General features: G+C 54.8%; 1 protein-coding gene across 2 annotated transcripts; it reads left to right on the forward strand.

Moving 5' to 3' along the window:
• Positions 1 to 8571: 8571 nt before the first annotated feature.
• On the forward strand, positions 8572 to 16344 carry Celf3 (CUGBP Elav-like family member 3). Of its 2 annotated transcripts, XM_059265796.1 has the most exons (12): positions 8572 to 8665; positions 9116 to 9164; positions 9547 to 9675; positions 9780 to 9859; positions 10664 to 10807; positions 10967 to 11108; positions 11321 to 11470; positions 12031 to 12096; positions 12383 to 12508; positions 12773 to 12916; positions 13648 to 13784; positions 15309 to 16344. In XM_059265796.1, exons 2-11 carry the CDS (start codon positions 9116 to 9118, stop codon positions 13773 to 13775), a joined length of 1158 nt encoding a protein of 385 aa, XP_059121779.1. In that variant the 5' UTR covers positions 8572 to 8665; the 3' UTR covers positions 13776 to 13784; positions 15309 to 16344. The 2 variants fall into 2 exon arrangements, with proteins under 2 accessions (XP_059121779.1, XP_059121778.1); XM_059265795.1 differs by lacking the exon at positions 8572 to 8665 and having other exon boundaries at positions 12386 to 12508.
• The last annotated feature ends 1231 nt before the right edge of the window (positions 16345 to 17575 follow it).

The raw sequence follows: 17575 nt of genomic DNA on the forward strand, positions 1-17575 counted from the left end.
TCTAGCTGTGTGACCTTGGCCAAGTTATTTAACCACACTGTGTCTTGGTTTCTTCATCCATATCATAGAGGGTGGTGTGCTTAACAAGTTAGAAACTCTCACACATTTGGAACAATGCCTAAGAGGTGGTTCTGTTATTTCAGCTCCAGAAGAGGAACCTGCTTATTGTGATAACTCAGGAATGGAGGCCTCCAGGATGCATCTGGGAGTCCCAGAGTCACTCACATCACTCTAGAGACATTGGCATGGAAAAATGGGGAAGCAGGGTGCTCTTCAGAAGCTGCCAGTGAAGTGTGGATGGTGAGCTGGGACTGCTACCACTGAGAGCTGATGCCAACAGATCCACCCTGCACTGAGCAGGTGTCGTGCTTGAGCAGAGAGGACCAACTTTCTTCTGGGTCACAGAACGCATGATCAGGTTTAGAAGTGTAATTGTTTGGGGGGTGGGGAATGATCCCTAAACTTGTTTTTTAGCTTCTCTCATCTGACTCTGAGCAAAGGAAGGAGTAACTGGGTACTCTGCCCCCAAGGGGAGCCTAGCAGCTGGGCTTGTTCCCACAGAAGGAATCGGGGATCTCCACATGTCACAGGTTCTTTGCGTGAAGTGTTTGTTAAGCACCTACTGTGTATAAGGAAGATGCCACACAAGACTCTGTGAACAGTAGGATGCTGAATTAAATGGAATCTTGGTTTTCAAGGGTCTTCTTACAAGTGAGAGCTGCCACCGGCTGCCGCCTTCCTGCCCATGCATTTATACACACAAACTCCCCAGAGAGAAGGAAGGGGGTGTCTGCAAATGCCAGACTGTTATAGCTCCCCTTGCTTCCTTTTCTGGAAAAATATGCAGTCCTCTTTCTGCACTCCCTTCCACTGTCTCTCTTTCCCCACACCCCTTTGCATTTTTCCTCTTTGCCTCACTTTTGCGCTTTTCTCCCAGACCCTGTGACTGCTTCCTTTCTCATCTACACCTCCCTTCCTGCTCCTCAACCTGACTGCCTGCTCTCTCCCGTTTCTCTTCCTTGTTTCCTTCCTTGGGACCTCATTCTCAGGCTCCCCAAACGCCAGACTCCCCTCTACTCCCCACCCCCAGCTTCCATCCCCTGGGTCTTCGCTTCCTCTTCCAGCACCGGGGACAGCTCCAGCCCCCCCCCCCCCCCCCCGAACAATGGACCCCACCTTAGGGCTCCTCTATAAATTCTCCATCTTAGCGTATTGCCCAACTCCTGATTGGGTAGTAAGATGGGGGAAGGGTTGTTATCGACACCAGCTGCTCTTCTAGGGAGGAAAGGGAGTCTGGGAGGATAGAGATAGAAAGAGGGAGTGGCGCTCGCATGAGTTGTGCGTCTCTCTCCAGAGTAGAGAATTTGTATTCCACCCCTGAGACTGACATCACCGATGTCAGGGGAAAGGAGGTGGGAGTGGGGAGGGGGGTGTGGAGGGGGGAGGTTTTTGTTGAGGAGAGCGCGGCCGGAGAGCAGAGCTCCGGGACCCAGGTGACCGGGAAAGCAGGCAGCCCTAGTGTCGGGAGTAGCCGGCAGCAGCCCAGGCCGGGGAACCATCCAGGGTGGGGGTGGGAGGGGGGTCGAGGGAGAACCTGAAGGGGGCAGGGCAGAAGGGACCCCCGGAGCCCTGCCGCCATCAGAGATCAAGCATTTGGCATCAGGGATCTTCGGACCCAGCAGAAGGATCAGCCACAAGGGAGGTGTCCTCCCTAGGAAGCCAACCAGAGTCACCTGCCCCACATCAGGAGCAGGGACCCCTCATGACGCTGCTGGCAACCCTGCCAGGCCCCTAGCCCCTCAGCCTCCTTCCCATCGCCTCCTCTGACTCTCTGCCCATCTCCTTTGGCATTTGTGCCTTTGCTCCCGCCCTCTGAGCTCCAGCGCTCCTGCTACCACCCAAACGCCCCCCCCCCCCCCCGGCTTAGCTGCCCTGTCCCCCATCCTGGGATATTTGCCAGATCTCTGGGAGGGAGATTGTTTGTTTGGGCTATGCCCCCTGGTGGCCTGACAGTATCTGCCTAGACCCCTGACCCCTAGCCCTCAACTCCCCAGGCCTCCTTTGTGTGAAGAGCTCTCCTCTGATCAGCACTGTGGTTGGGGGCCAAAGGGAAAGCCGGCCCTGCTGGGCCCCTGGGCCCCACCACCTGCCTCCTGGTTGGGCAGCTTCCCTTGTCTTTGGGCCTCTCCCTGCTCCCCCCTGGCCCCTCCTCCTGGGCTGCCCCAATGAAGGAGCCGGATGCCATCAAGCTGTTTGTGGGGCAGATCCCGAGGCATCTGGAGGAAAAGGACCTGAAGCCCATCTTCGAGCAGTTCGGTCGGATCTTCGAGCTGACTGTCATCAAGGACAAGTACACCGGACTGCACAAGGGTGAGGGGTCAGGCCAGGCTGGAGAGGAGGCAGGAAGGGTGGGGGAAGCTGGAGGGATGGAGTGGTCAGGAAGGAAGGATTTGGAAGCAGAGTTCAGGGGCTGGGGACTGGATGGAGGAGCGGAATGAGAACTCAGCTGAGTGACAGAGACTGCCGGGGGCAAAACTAAGGCAACTCTGCACTAGAGATGGAGGAGGGTGTTGATGGCATGGGATGAGCTCCAGAAGGGTCAGAACGACAAGTTTTAGGAGAGAGGATCGAGATCGACAAGGTGAGCAGCCCCAGATAATGCTGGGATGGCTGGCCAGGTGTTCAACCTAGAAAGAGTGGGATATAGCCAAACCAGGGCAGCCCGGGACTAAAGCGAGGAGCAGAGGAGAGGGACGTGGAGAAGAGAGACTGGACAATGTTTGTGGGACTTAGAAAGTTGTTAGGAAAATGCTCCTGAGCTCTCTCCAAGAGCTGTGCTGCGAAGCGGGGCTGGCCGGGGATCAGCACTTGGAGAGCTCCAGATGCCGGGAACCCAGGGCCACACCACCTCCCTGGATCTCGGGGCTCTGGAAAAAGCACTTCCGGCTGCTGCTGCTTTTCCTCTCCCTTCTCTGTGCACTCCCCACACCTGCCTCCAGTGGAGTCTGGGGGAAATGAGAAGTGGGGAAAATGGAAGGGAAGAGGGTGGAGAGAGGGGGAGAGAGAGAGAGAGAGAGAGAGAGAGAGAGAGAGAGAGAGAGAGAACCACATTGCCCTACCTGCTTGGAAATCACAGTTCTTCCTGTCCCAGTCCCATCTCTGGACACCTCGAATGCTCTCCTCCCTTCCCTCCAGGTCTCCGCCCCAGAGAAAAGGTATAATTTTTATCCCTCTGGGATGCCTCCCCAACCCAGCAGGCAGAAATGGCAAGAAGGGGAAAGGCCTCCCCCATCCTCAGTCTCCTGGGGAAGCCCCTTAGGAAGGGGAAAGTGTTGACTCTCCCCGACCCTGGCTCTCCGCCTGTGTCTCCTCAGGATGTGCCTTCCTGACATACTGTGCCCGCGATTCAGCCCTGAAGGCCCAGAGCGCCCTGCACGAACAGAAGACTCTCCCAGGGGTGAGTCCTGCGCTTTGCAGGGGCCGGGGGCTGAGAGCAGCCTTTGGAGTGGCAGGGGACCCACGGCCCTCCCAGGACACTGGGTTATTTCCCACCTCTTGTCATCACCAGGAAGTCCTTCTAGCATCCCTCTCCTTCTGTACATGTGTGAAAAAAAGAACCACTAGTGGGGTAAATGTGACCTTTTCGGAGGAGTACATGCAGCTCCTCCCCCTTATCCCCAGTCCGTCCCCAGGCCATGCAAGAGGGAGGATTTAGCTGTATGAGGGGCACACACAGTAGACTGAACACCTGTGTCAGAGGGAGCAAGAGGCACCCAGCACTCTTGTGGTGCTGGATAAGGCAGGCCGGTGCCCATGAGATGGGGGAGGGTGTGCTGCCCTGAGAACAGGCAGCTGGGCCTGCTGGACCGTTCTGGGCTGATTTCTGAGATCACACAGGCTCCCTGCCTGTCTCCCAGGAAGCACTTCAAAACAGAGCCACAGGGCACCAAAGCGGAGCAGGGTCTGGGGTGGATATGAGTTTGGGGCAACAGGCAGAGCTGACATGATGGTGAATGCTCAGGCTTGAGCCCACCGAGTGTGCCCAGGGAGGCCAGGGAAGCAGAGGTGGCCCTCAGGTGGCTTCCCTCCTGCAAGGTTACGTTTCTTTGTTTCTTGAGCCGGCCTCCTACCTGGGCCGGTAACTGAGAGCAGGCATCTAGAAGCCCCCTGGCCCCTTTGGCCGGCTATCTGCTTCTGTTTTCTCTCCATCTGTGAGTCCCAGGGAGCCATCCCTGAAGCCTCACTGCCCACAGCAAACCTTTGCTCAGCACTGTCTGGGGGCTGGAGACATCTGTCCCAGCCTCGACTCCTTCACCACGTGGGACAGAGGATGGTACTGACCATCCATCCTCCTGAGAGGAAACAGACAAAACAGATGGGGTGGGGATATAGAAAATAGAACTGCTTATCCCGCCCCCAACCTCCAGCCCTCTGGAGGTCCCCTCTAGCCCCCTCCACCATCGTATCCCAACCAACAGGAACCACCATTGCCCAGCGTGTAGGACCAGTGCATGCGAGTGAGCTGGCCTAGGGGTCTAGGGTGAGCATGTGCTCACGCACACATGCATGTGAGCACCTTACAGGCCAGGAGTACATGCATGCTGCCACATCCCAACTTTCCCTCCGTTTCCTCTCTGGAGGGGGCTTCACAAAGCAGATTTTCACCTTCATTGCTGTGGGTTTCCTGTTCCTCACTTCAGAACTCCTGCAGGAACTGGAGGGTCAGTGGGAGGAGACCAAGAAAGGCCAGAAAAGGGACATGGAAGAATGACCATGGCGGGTGGGCGCCCCAAAGGCAGAGTACCAGTTAGGGATAACTCCCCTGCATCTGTCCCCTCCAGTTGCCTGTGAAGCTCAGGCAAAACTCTGTCTTGGATGACACTGCCCGCCTTTCCTGAAAACTCGTGGGCTGGGCATGTGAGTGGGGGAAGGCCCCTGCTGATCATGCTTCTCTCACTTTGCGCCAGACCGCCCAGGTGACACGAAGTTCCCAAGGTGGCCTTTGGCACAGTTGAGAGAATCCAGAGGGACCGATAGAGTTTCTAACAGGAAGTGAGGGGTTCCATTCTTCCAGGAAGGATCCCATGCTAAGGAGTTCTGAAAGCTGACAGGGCAGTCAAGGGAGCAGATACCTGTAACCCAGCTGTTGTCTTTGTACTCTACCAAGTGTTTTTTTTTTTTTAAGTCTTTTTTTTTTTTTTAAGATTTATTTATTTATTCATTATATACACAGTGTTCTGTCTGCATATATGCCTAAATGCCAGAAGAGGGCACCAGATCTCATTGTAGATGGTTGTGAGCCACCATATGGTTGCTGGGAATTGAACTCAGGACCTCTGGAAGAGCAGCCAGGGCTCTTAACCTCTTGAGCCATCTCTCCAGCTCCTCTACCAAGTGTTTTATCCCGCCATTTGCCCCTTCAGGTGTGCGTGTGTGTGTGTGTGTGCATGTGTGTGTATGTTTCTGTGTGCATGTGTGTGTGAGTCTGTGTGTGAGTGTCTGTGTGTGTGTCTGTGTGTGTGCATGTGTGTGTATGTTTCTGTGTGCATGTGTGTGTGAGTCTGTGTGTGTTTGTGTGTGTGCATGTATGTGTGTCTGTGTGTGCATGTGTGTGTGAATCTGTGTGTGTCTGTGTGTGTGCATGTGTGTGTATGTCTGTGTGCATGTGTGTGTGAGTCTGTGTGTGAGTCTGTGTGTGCATGTGTGTGTGAGTCTGTGTGTGTCTGTGTGTGTCTGTGTGTGTATGTGTGTGTATGTCTCTGTGTGCATGTGTGTGTGAGTCTGTGTGTTTGTGTGTGTGCATGTATGTGTGTCTGTGTGCGTGTCTGTGTGTGCATGTGTGTGTATTTATGTGTGTGTCTGTGTGTGTGAGTCTGTGTGTGTGTCTGTGTGTGTGTCTGTGTGTGTGAGTCTGTGTGTGTGTCTGTGTGTGCATGTGTGTGTGTCTGTGTGTGCATGTGTGTGTGTCTGTGTGTGCATGTGTGAGTCTGTGTTTGTGTGTGTGCATGTATGTGTGAGTCTGTGTGTGTGTCTGTGTGTGTGTCTGTGTGTGTCTGTGTCACTCATGTGTGTGTGAGTCTGTGTGTGTCACTCGTGTGTGTGTCAGTCTGTGTGTCTTTGTGTCAGTCTGTGTATCAGTCTGTGTGTGTGTCACTCATGTGTGTGTGAGTCTGTGTGTATGTGTATACGTGAGTCTGTGTGTGTGTCTGTGTGTGTGTACAGGGTGTCAGCCAATGCACTGTTCTGTAAGTTTTTTCTTATCTCCAAGCCCTCCTGCATGGTCTATTTTAACAAGTGCATCTTAGCCTGCTTCTTGCTTCTCCTCTTTATCACCCAGAATCTAGAAGGTGCTACCATAGTGAGGTGATGTTTCAGGCTGGCCTGTGGCTGTTGAACCCCATGTCCTCTTCTCTCCCAGGGAGGCTCTGTCCCAGGCCCTGGATCCATGCTTAGCAGGGTGTGGCCTCTTGGAAGTCGATTGTGAGGGATGCCTCTGCCTGGCTTATTCTTCCCCATCTGTTCTGAATGAAACTCCCACTCTGGAGATGTGGGCATTCCCATCAGCTTGAGGCAGGGAGGGTGGGTTCTGCGGCACCAGGAACTGTGACGCCAGGAGTGGCAAGGCTCCTGACCTGCACCCTCAAGAGAATTAGATTTTGAGGATGAGTAAGATCTTTTTGGATGTGGGATCTGGACTGTTAATGAGAGGGGTGGACCTGAACAGTGGTCCTGTTAGGGAAAGCAGAGCAGAGCTCCCTGGCTGGAGCGTAAATAGCCTCTTCTTCTTTGGGAGGCTCTTGGGAGGGCTTATCACCTGGTGGGTGGTAGCTAGGGAAGAGGCACCTGCCAGGTTGCCAGGTAAACACAGCCCAGCTGGACTCAGGGGAAGGGGCAGGTGTGCCCAGGCAAGCTAACAAAGCTGAGCTTCCCACAGGAAGTGCCACGCCAGGAAGGGGGGGGGGCTGGAAACGGGCATTGGGAGTACTGAGGAGTCCCTGGTGAGGGTATTGTGGGCGGTTCTGTCCACACTGTGGTCTGTGCTGTGTTTGTGAGAGTGCACATCAGCTGTGGGTATTTATTGATATGCTATTTTTGGGCTTGAAGCCTGTGCGGGGCCAGCACGACATCATTTCTCTCCCAGGTTCTCAGTCTCTGAGAGAACAGCAACTTTCCCAGAGACTTGTTGGGAAGGGCATAGTGTCAATCATAAGAATGCCCCATGCTGTCCCTGGTTCTGTCTCCCCATTTTGAGGGGTGGATGTGGCTAGCTGCTGTGGTACCTGGGAGAGAATTTCCTGTTTTGGCTACAGTACAGAAGAGGAGGTGAATGACCATAACTCTCTAGCCCACAGACCTCCCCTACACACACACACACACACACACACACACCCCCTTAGGAGATTGAGTCTCAGATGGGATAATCCCAGATTGGTAGAAGGTAAATCTGGGGGCAGATTGGCCGGAGGATTTACGTGACTGGGACCCTCCCACCCCCCACCAGCTGCTCACAGACCCAGAGCTTTGGGGGAGGGAAGGAGGGGGGTGCAGGAATATCATTGGAGATGGGTCTTAGGTTTGATCTGAGGCTGTGAACACCTGGCTGGCAGAGTCCAGCCAGGAGCGGTATTTTTGTATTCTCCATGTTAAGTCACTCAAGGTCTCCAAATGCTCAAGTACCAGAGGTGAGGAGCACCTGAACACAGGATTCTTGGTCTGTCCCCTTACAGAGGAGGAAGTTGAAGCCTAGAGGAAGAAACAACTTAGCCATGGCACACAGCTAGTGAGAGGCAGGGCTCCTTGGCCCTAAGTCTCCTCTCAGTTAAATGACTCTCATTACATACCCTTAGCCTCACTCTTAGCATGTAAATGAACGCCTCATCTTAGGCTTTTGGTCTCTGGAGCTAAGATGGTCCCACCATCACATGAGTGAGGGGACTGGGTGTGACCCTAGCAGTCAAAGTCCTGAATAGCAAGAGAAGTTCAGAGATGAATCCTGAATGCTTCTTCCGCTTTCCGGTCACTACGGTGCTCGCCCGCCATCTTGGTTAAAGGAAATCAACCTGTGGGAATCTTTCCCAAGTTCGCTCACCAAACAAGACACGGAGAATAGAACTAGGTATTTTTCTACCCACACTGAAGACTGAACAAAGGGTGATACTCTGGGTGTCAGGGAGAGGGTGGAGCTCTGGAGAACTTCTGAGCCAGGGAGGATTGCAAAGGAGCATGGATAGTCTCCGCTCCTTCAGCGCCTTCTCAGTTCTTCAGACACCAAGGATTGGTTCTGCAGGAGGAAGGCAGGAGAACAAACAGTATGGCCCCTGCAGGGCTCACTCCACTTATTTCCCTCCAGGACCAGGAAGCTTTCCAGGGCCCCTCCCCCACCTCCCAGTCCCCACCCAATCCTCCACCCCCAGCATACCCTATTCCCACCCCCCACTCCCCAGTCCTTCTCTGGGTGTGTGTGGAGAAGCAGAAGTGATGACGTCACCACGGTCGCCAGGGCGACGGGGACGGATAAATCAGGCTGAGTGGGCGGTTGCCATGGTGCGCATTCTCCCGTTGCCACGGAGACTGGGCATCTGCTCCCTTTGTGCTGCCCGAGTGCCTTCCCCCTGGGGTCAAGGGGTGTAGGGGAGCAGAAAGAGAGGCTGACACACCTCCAGTGGTCAGAAGGAATTCTGGGCCTCTGTGGGATCTCCCTCATCCTTCCCTGGGGGTTCTCCATGGGATAGCCTCTGCTTGCTCCTACTTTACAGAATGGAGGCAGCTCTGGTTGATCAGTCCCTTGGTTGAGCTCTGACTTAAGACCTGTGTCCTATGGGCAGGCATTTCTCACCTAAGAGAGCAACACCTATGGGTGGCCCAAGCATTCTGAGGTCAACCTGAGCCCAGAGCTGCACCCCATGAACATCTTCCAACACATCCCCTCTCCCCCATACCTTTAATCCTTTCAACTCTGAATTCTAGACAAGATTGGTCCTACCCTTTCCTTCCCATCAACTTAGAGGGCTGGGGTAACCCTGCTCCCTTCAATCTCTGGCCATCTCAGTGGGGGGGGGGGGCTCTCGGATGTTCCGTGGAGGTCCTGGCAGCTTCCTTCTTTTCTCTCCTCTAGATGAACAGGCCGATCCAGGTCAAGCCAGCCGACAGCGAGAGTCGAGGAGGTAGGTTCTACAACTTTGGATTTAGCCCTTTCCTCCCACCCCCAGGCTCAGGGCTTGAAAGGGATGAAGGAAGGAAGTCTGATGGTACTGAAGAATTACCTAAGGTTGGGGTTAAGGAAGAGGTGAGTGTGGCGGTAGGAGACAAGATCTGGTCCATTCGTAGAGATGACAAAAACAGAGTTCAAGTCCTTCTTGAACTGAGATGAGAGTACTGCACGTTACTGAACCCCAATTCCCGGCTCTCACTCCTTCACACCTAGAGCTGTTGTTCCCCAGGATGGGGAAGAGTGTCAGGATCAACAGGTCCAGGTGGAAGATGCAGGGCTGGGAGAGTGGTCAGCAGGCCCTAGACATTACCCCCTCCTATGCCCCATCCCCCCAGAAGACCGGAAGCTCTTTGTGGGGATGTTAGGAAAGCAGCAGACAGATGAGGATGTCCGGAAGATGTTTGAACCATTTGGAACCATAGACGAGTGCACTGTGCTCCGGGGGCCAGACGGTACCAGCAAAGGTAGTCCCCTCCACTCCCCCCCACCCCCGCCCATAGAACCCCAGAGGGGGCCCTCACGGTAGGCACTCACCCCTCTTCTCCTCTACCCCAACCATTCTCTCTAGGCTGTGCCTTTGTGAAGTTCCAGACTCACGCCGAGGCCCAGGCAGCCATCAACACCCTCCATAGCAGCCGGACCCTGCCGGTGAGCCCCACTCCCCTCCTTCCTTGTCTTCCCAATGGTACACCCGCCAGGCCCTAGCATCGATCAAGATTCATGCAGGATAGGACTTCTCTTCTTTTTTTTTTTTTTTTTTTTTTTTTTTTTTTTAAGTTTTTGCAAAAGAGCCACTGAATCAAGTATTAGACCCTCTCCTCTCCGACTTCTTCCACTCCTCAGGCTTCTCTTCTCTACCTTCCCATATGCCCCACCTCACTTCCTGGGATGTCAGGACCCTTGCTTAAAGGCCCCACCTGCCCAGCACGTGTTGATAACTGCTGCCCCTGAATGTTAGTGTTGGGTCAGTTGAATGTGAGCTGGAGCTCCTAGCTGGACCTGCCTAGCTGCTTCCAAAAGATGTAGGCCTTCCCACAACTCAAGGGTCTCTAGCAGAGGCAGGGCAGGCATCAAACAAGAAGAGGACTCAACATCAGACAGAGAACTGAACCCTGGGCCCCTTCAGCTCTGAGAGTCTAGGACTCTATGACTATCCTTGTGGATGTTCCGATGAACATTCCCCACAGCTAATCCACCGTGGGTTGCCAGCACCGACGCCTCTCAGTGCTGTCCTTTCCATCCCCACAGGCCTGTCCAATTCTGAGCATTTCACATCCCTCAATTCTATCTAGCCTTTTACACATCCCAGTGCAGGGAGATGGTGGGATTAGGATCTTCCCATTTGGATTGGGCACTGTGATGGCTGTGCTCCCAAAGAGGCCTGAGACCAGACGCTGAGGCCCCCAGGGAGCAGATGTCGACTCTTCCTGTGACATGTGGGCCCATGCCCAGGGTGCCTCATCCAGCCTGGTGGTAAAGTTTGCTGACACAGAGAAGGAGCGAGGTCTCCGCCGAATGCAACAGGTGGCCACCCAGCTGGGCATGTTCAGCCCTATCGCCCTCCAGTTTGGAGCCTACAGCGTCTACACTCAGGCCGTAAGCATGCCCCCCCCCCCATCCCCAGCGCTAGCTAGCTCCTGCTCATCTCCATGTCCTTCATGGCCCACCCTCCAAAACGCCAAAGCAGGGCTTGGGAGGGAGACGAACACCAGTGCTGGGGGGGCCTGGCCCTACTCTCCTCTCCCAATCCCACAGCTGATGCAGCAGCAGGCAGCCCTGGTAGCAGCTCACAGTGCCTACCTCAGCCCGATGGCCACCATGGCTGCCGTGCAGATGCAGCACATGGCTGCCATCAATGCCAATGGCCTCATCGCCACCCCTGTCACTCCATCCTCAGGTAAGGCCTATGTTAGGCAGGTGGGGCTAGGGACACACAGCTGGGCAGGTAAGAACAGCACCGTGGCAGGGAGTAGGGGGGCCACGGGGTCCAAGAGGTGCTCAGGGTCCGAGAATGGCCTGCTCGCTCCGCTCCGTCCCCGGGTCTGCCGGCTGGCTCTCTGCGTCTGTGCGCCTGCCCCCTGCTCTGTCGCTGTCATTTTCTCCCCCTAGGAACCAGCACCCCTCCTGCCATTGCTGCCACGCCCGTCTCTGCCATCCCTGCTGCCTTGGGCGTCAACGGCTACAGCCCGGTGCCCACCCAGCCCACGGGGCAGCCTGCCCCTGATGCTCTGTATCCCAACGGGGTTCACCCTTACCCAGGTGGGGGTCTCTGCCTGCCCCACCTTGCTCCATCAGCCATCCAGGCCACCACTCCCATTGCTGGCAGCCATGACACACCTTCCCTCTCCAACCTCAGGGCTTAAGGTGCTTTTTCTTGCTCTCTTCCTGGGCAGAAATGCCCCTCGGGTCCCTTTCTTTTCTTTTAGTGGTTTTGAGACAGGGTGTCTCTGTGTGGCCCAGGCTGTCCCAGAACTATGTAGACTAGGCTGGCCTTGAACTCACAAAGATCTGCCTGCCTCTGCCTCCTGAGTACTGGGATTAAAGGCGTGCGCTACTCCACCTGGCTTTTTTGGGGGGGTTCTTGGCTAGGGCAGCTGAGGCTTAGAGAGGTGGAGCAACTTGGCCATAGTGGCAAGTCAGTCACAGACCTGCCTGACAGACACTGGGCTCTTCCCCTTTTCCTACTGCCATATGCATTTCCCCTTCTCATCCCACCCTTCATCCCCCCCCCCCCCAATGAGGCTCTGTCTGCTGAGAGAGGTGCTGGTGGGCTCCCATTGTGTCCCAGACCCACTCATGGCTTGTGATGCTCTCCGCAGCCCAGAGCCCCGCTGCCCCTGTGGATCCCCTCCAGCAGGCCTATGCAGGAATGCAGCACTACACAGGTGAGGCCCTGGCCAGGCGGGAGGCATGGCATGAGGAAAAGAGATCTAGAAACTATAGTCTAAGCATCTATGCTCTCTGCCAGCGACACCCTCAGGCCTTCCTGACAAGCTGTGCCTGTGAGAATGGAAGCCTGAGGGCAGCACCCCCAGGACTTGGTCTGAGGAAGCCCCTTCCCTGACACTCTCAACCCCGTGGACTCCATTGGATAGGGCTGGGGAGGGAGACAAGGCTGGCTGTGAGGGGTCAGGGGAACCCCATTTGCCTTCTCTGTTTTCACCACCCCAGCAGCCTATCCTGCAGCCTACAGCCTAGTTGCACCCGCGTTCCCGCAGCCTCCAGCCCTGGTCGCCCAGCAGCCCCCACCACCACCTCAGCAACAGCAGCAGCAGCAGCAGCAGCAACAACGGGAAGGTGCCAGCCTGGGGCAGGGTCCTGATAGCTGTGAACCTGCAGGGATAAGAACGCCCATGTTGTGGGCCTGGGTACTCCCGATGGCTCTGTGCCAAACTCAGCTCTGGCCCTATGTGTGAGGATGAAGGAGTGGGGAGGCCTGCCCACACTGCTGGGGGCCAGGATCGGCAGCCGCTCTCTGCAGCTGCACCCCCCACACCTCTGCCGTTCCAGTCTGCATTTCCCAGTCTCTGAGCTATCCCTTCTATCTCTGCTGCCACCCAGGCCCTGATGGCTGCAACATCTTCATCTACCACCTGCCCCAGGAGTTCACGGACTCAGAGATCCTCCAGATGTTTGTCCCTTTTGGTCATGTCATCTCAGCCAAAGTCTTTGTTGACCGGGCCACCAATCAGAGCAAATGTTTTGGTAAGAACATGATGATCCAAAAGACGGAGTATGGACATTTTTTGTCTGAACTCTAACTTAGAATGAAGTTTGTCACATTTGGAGGCATTTAGGGTCTCAATGAACTTAGCCTTTGAAAGCCTGAATACACAAGGCCAAAAAAGAACCATTTCTGACACACCCACCATCCCATATAGTTGCCACCCAAGCCCATCTCTTGGTCACAGCTTCATCTTCCTCCTTAAGAACCAACCTTGGGGCTAGAGATGTAGCTCAGAAATTTGAGCACTGTAGTGGCATGAGATCCTATGTTCTATCATATCACACACACACACACACACACACACACACACACACACACACACACGAGCCAACTCCATTTCATGTAGTCTGGAGATACTAGACTTCAAAAGGATGTAGGTTTCAGTTGGAAGCCTGCTTCAGACCCTTGCTTCAAAAGTCACTTACAGGGTTTTCAAAAGGCAGGTTTCAGAGAACTCTTAGGCCAAGAGCCACCTTTCAAAGAACATGGAAAGCACACGCTAGTTTGTGAATGGCTGGACTGGATTCACTCATTAAATCTATCATCAACAAATTCTCTCTGAATGCCTACTGTGTGCCAGGCAGGTTTCTAGGGATTAGAGATGCTTGGAAGAGGCAGGGTGGCACAGGGAAAGCAAACAAGCAGCCCTGGCCCCATGGCAGGACAGCGATGTGGGGCCGGGCCGGGCCTTATGCCCTTCTCACCTCAGGCTTTGTGAGTTTCGACAATCCGGCCAGTGCCCAGGCTGCCATCCAGGCAATGAATGGTTTCCAGATTGGCATGAAGCGCCTCAAAGTCCAGCTAAAGCGGCCTAAGGATGCAAACAGGCCCTACTAAGGGCTTCAGGTGGGTGCTGCTCTGTCCTGTGACCTCATCTCCAGACTCCACACACTGTGACCATTCTTCCACTACCAACCGACCCTGATGCTGGGCATAAGGAACTCAGGTCTGGGCCACTCCCCCAGCTACTGTTCAGTCAGTTGTGTCTCCACCAGCACGCACACGCACGTATGCGCACACACACACACACACACACACACACACACACACACACACACACCATCCCAGAGAGAGCCAAATCTACACCTGTGTCTGCTCCCAGAGTTTTCCACAGTATCTGGTCTTGTTTGTCTGGTCAGTGTCCATGTGTCTGTGTCTTTCTCTTTCTGGTTTTCCTTTGGGTTGGATGAAATTAGTGCAGTAGGTTTTGGGGGCCAGGAGGCTGCTTTAGAGAACTCGAGGGTCAGAGAGCCTCTTGGTTTTGAAATCTTGTCTCCTGAGAAGTGGAGACACTCAGGTCCTGTGGCCTGTTGCCCTCAACTCCAGGGCAGTGGACTCTGGGGCAGAACTCGATACAGCTGGGAGTGGGCGTGGCTTGGCTTAGTGGAGGAAGTGGACTAGCACCTACCTGGGAAGTACACTGGGCCCCTCCAGCCCAGTGAGGCTGCCATCCAGACTTGGGGCACAGACCTGTGAACCCTGGCTACTTTTGATTTGTTTAATCTCCTTTGGACCAAACCTTGAAAAATCACAACCCAAGAACAATACCCACATTTCTGTTTCTCCCCTTTCCCCCCAATCCTGGCTGCTTAACCCCCCCCACCCTGGGGGCCCCCAGCCCAGGGTCCGTGTCCATTGTCGGCTGAAGCCCCCATCCCGGACCCCTGCTCCGGGCCCCTGTAAGTTGCATGGAACGAGCGTGTTGTCTTTGGAGCCAATTGTTTGTTATCTGGGGAGGGGCTGTGGAGGGAAGCGCCCCCCCAGCCCAGGCTCAGGGCCGGGGGCAGCTCGCGGGATGTGCTTGGTCAACAGTGATTGGTGACTGTGGTCTGTGGTCTGTGCACTTTTCTCTTGCTTCCTTTGTTCCTTTCCAAAAAGGAATGAGAACACTACCCAAGGGCTGGGAGTGGGGTGTCACCCTGGGAGACTCCATCCCTGAGCCCCTCCTGGGTCGCCCCAGCTTCTGCGGGTGCTCCCCTCTCCAGGCGTTTGTCTTGTCCATGCACCCCTTCTCCTTTCTCCTCTGACTGCCTGTCTGTCTCTTTTCTTTGCCCCTCTCCCCACCTAGCTCTCTCTATCTTCCAGTCCATCTTTGATGTGTTTCTTCCTAATAGCTTCAGTTTCTATACTGTCTCGCCCTTCCTTCCCCGTTTCTCTCTATCCCTGCTCTACGCCCTCATAGCTGGAGGGATGGGGGAGGCGAGCGGATGGTTCTATTGGGACAAGGCCTTTCTGATGGCCTGCCTTTCTCAAGTAGCCCCAACATGGGTGCCATCACTCCCTGCCCCCCCCCCCCCCCCCCGTTCCCGGAACCCGTGACCGGTCTTCGCAATCTTCCCTGTGCTTCACCCATATTTCCTTCCTTCACAGGTCTCGAGATACCAGAGGAAGGGGCACTTGATACTCTCTTCCCATGACTGGCCCCGGCCTTCTCTGCACATCTGCCCTGGGCCTTGATTGGAATCTGGGGCAAAAGCTGCTTCATGGCCCTAAGGGCCCAGGACCTGGCTCACTCCACCACCTTGCCTCTCTGAAGGGCCATGGTTTTGCTTCCCTGGCTCCAAGAGCCTATTTCCTCCCCAGTGTCCTTTTGGCCTTTGTGAGGAAGCAGGGAATAGGCTCGAAGGCTCAGGGGTATCTGCCTTCTGCTAAGGCTCCGAGTCGGGCCTCTGCACCCACCGCTCACACTTGCTCCCCTCAGTGGGCCTGGGGTGGCTGTGCAGGCCCATGAGGGCAGCCGGGCGGGCGGGCGACCTCTCTCCCAAGCGTCCTCACCCCAGCCTCTTCCCCAGTAGGGGCTTCTCAGAAGCTGGTTCTCACATTTCCCTCCACCCTCAGCTAGAGGTAAGGGTATCTCCAAATCCCAGGCTCCCAGCCCTAAAGCTCACTGCCTCCCCCAAGGGCCCCCTCAAAGGAGGGTGTGGGGGAGCCCTGAGGGCTGCCTCTCTGCCAGTCAGTCACAGAGACCCTCCTTTCACGAGGAAAAGACCTTCCCCTGAACCCCTAAAAATGTTTACAGTCTCTGCTGGCCCCTCCATGTATATACCATGACCACCAGGGCATTGCCAGTCCAACCAGCCAGACGCTGCCATCCCTCTTTCTGGGAGTTTAGACAATGTTGCCCTTGGATTTTTTTTCCCTCTCTCTTGATTTCTCCCTTTGCTTTGGGGGTAATTGGGTATTTGGGAGGAAGGGTGTGGGGAGGGCTAAAGGGGTTTATTACCTGTTCATTTTCTTTAGGAAGAGGTTTTAGGGAAAAGAACAATGGGTGGGGGTGGGATGGTAAAGGGCGAGAAGGGGGAGTCAATTTCTGACAGTTCTCTACGCTTTACTTATTTATTGAGTTTTACTTTTGAAGAGTTGGTCTTTTCTGTCTAAATAAAGAAAAAAGTTTAAAAGCACCAAATATGAGTCTTAGAAGGTTGAGAGCAGGGTATTCACATTGGGGAGGGGAAGGAAGGGAAGGAGGGAAGGAGGGAGGGAGGGAGGGAGGGAGGGAGGGAGGGAGGGAAAGAGATTATGGTTATGGAGACAAAACTTTCAAGAAGGTCAAGCCCTTGCTGTGTTCAAACCTTGCTCATAACTCCATGAACCTATTCCACTCACCTTTGGGGCTTGATTCTAGAATGTTCTTCAGAGTCAAGCACAGGGGAATAAATCTGCAGCTGAGTACAGGGGCAAGCACTGGTCAGCAGGCCTCTCCCTGGAACCAGCCACGCCTCTCTGAAGGTTGAGGTCTTGTGTTTCGGGGGCACTAGGAGCTGGCTGTAACACTACCATTGCTGCTTGTGGTCCTGTGCTGACCCTTAATGTTCATTCCTCATTCTCCAACAGCCCTATGGGCAGAAGATAATTAACAGACAGAGAAGATGCTTGGAAGGTTAACTCCTTTTCCCAGAGTCACATGCCAGAAAGGAGGAAGCTATGGAAGCTGAACATCTGTCAAGTGCTGTCCTCTCACCTGCTGTCACCTGAGGTGACGATCCCCAGCAGTACCAGACAGGCTGCTGGAGTGCTCCATCGGCAGAAGGTCTAAAGTCAGTTCTTATGACCCTTTCCCAAGAACGCTGTGAGCTCACAGGGATCACGTGGTACGGTCTCCCTTTACTGTGCACCGCCCACCTGCTGGTAGGCAGCATCTCTCCCCAGGCTCTTCTTACAAACTTGACCCCATCCAGTTAGGACCTGGCCTCAGGCCAGAGGTGTCCAGTCAAAGTGTGACTGCTGGCTGGGGATGTAGGCCAGCGGTAAAGCACAGTAAAGGATGCTCAGGGCCCCCTCCACACCAACACAGAGAAAATGAGAAAGCAAGCGAGGGAGTGAGAAAAGGAAGCGTGGGGGGTGGCGGTGGAGAAGAATCAGGGGCAAAAGAGAAACTACAGCCATGTGTAAATCCTCACAGCTAACCCCCACCTCTCCCCATTCCTCTCCTCTCAGCAGCGTCCAATAGTTTAAAAGAAGGCAGAGCATGGCAGTAATTCCAGCACTTGGGAGACTGAGGCAGAGGACTTGGGAGTTTGAGGCTAGCCTGGGACGAAAGGACGGACAGACAGACAGACACACACACACACACACACACACACACACACACACAAAGCACTATTGGAGATACATCTGGGTGTGGCTTCAGGGAAAGC

The sequence above is a fragment of the Peromyscus eremicus genome, chromosome 6 (assembly GCF_949786415.1).
Source record: "Peromyscus eremicus chromosome 6, PerEre_H2_v1, whole genome shotgun sequence".
NCBI lineage: Eukaryota > Metazoa > Chordata > Mammalia > Rodentia > Cricetidae > Peromyscus > Peromyscus eremicus.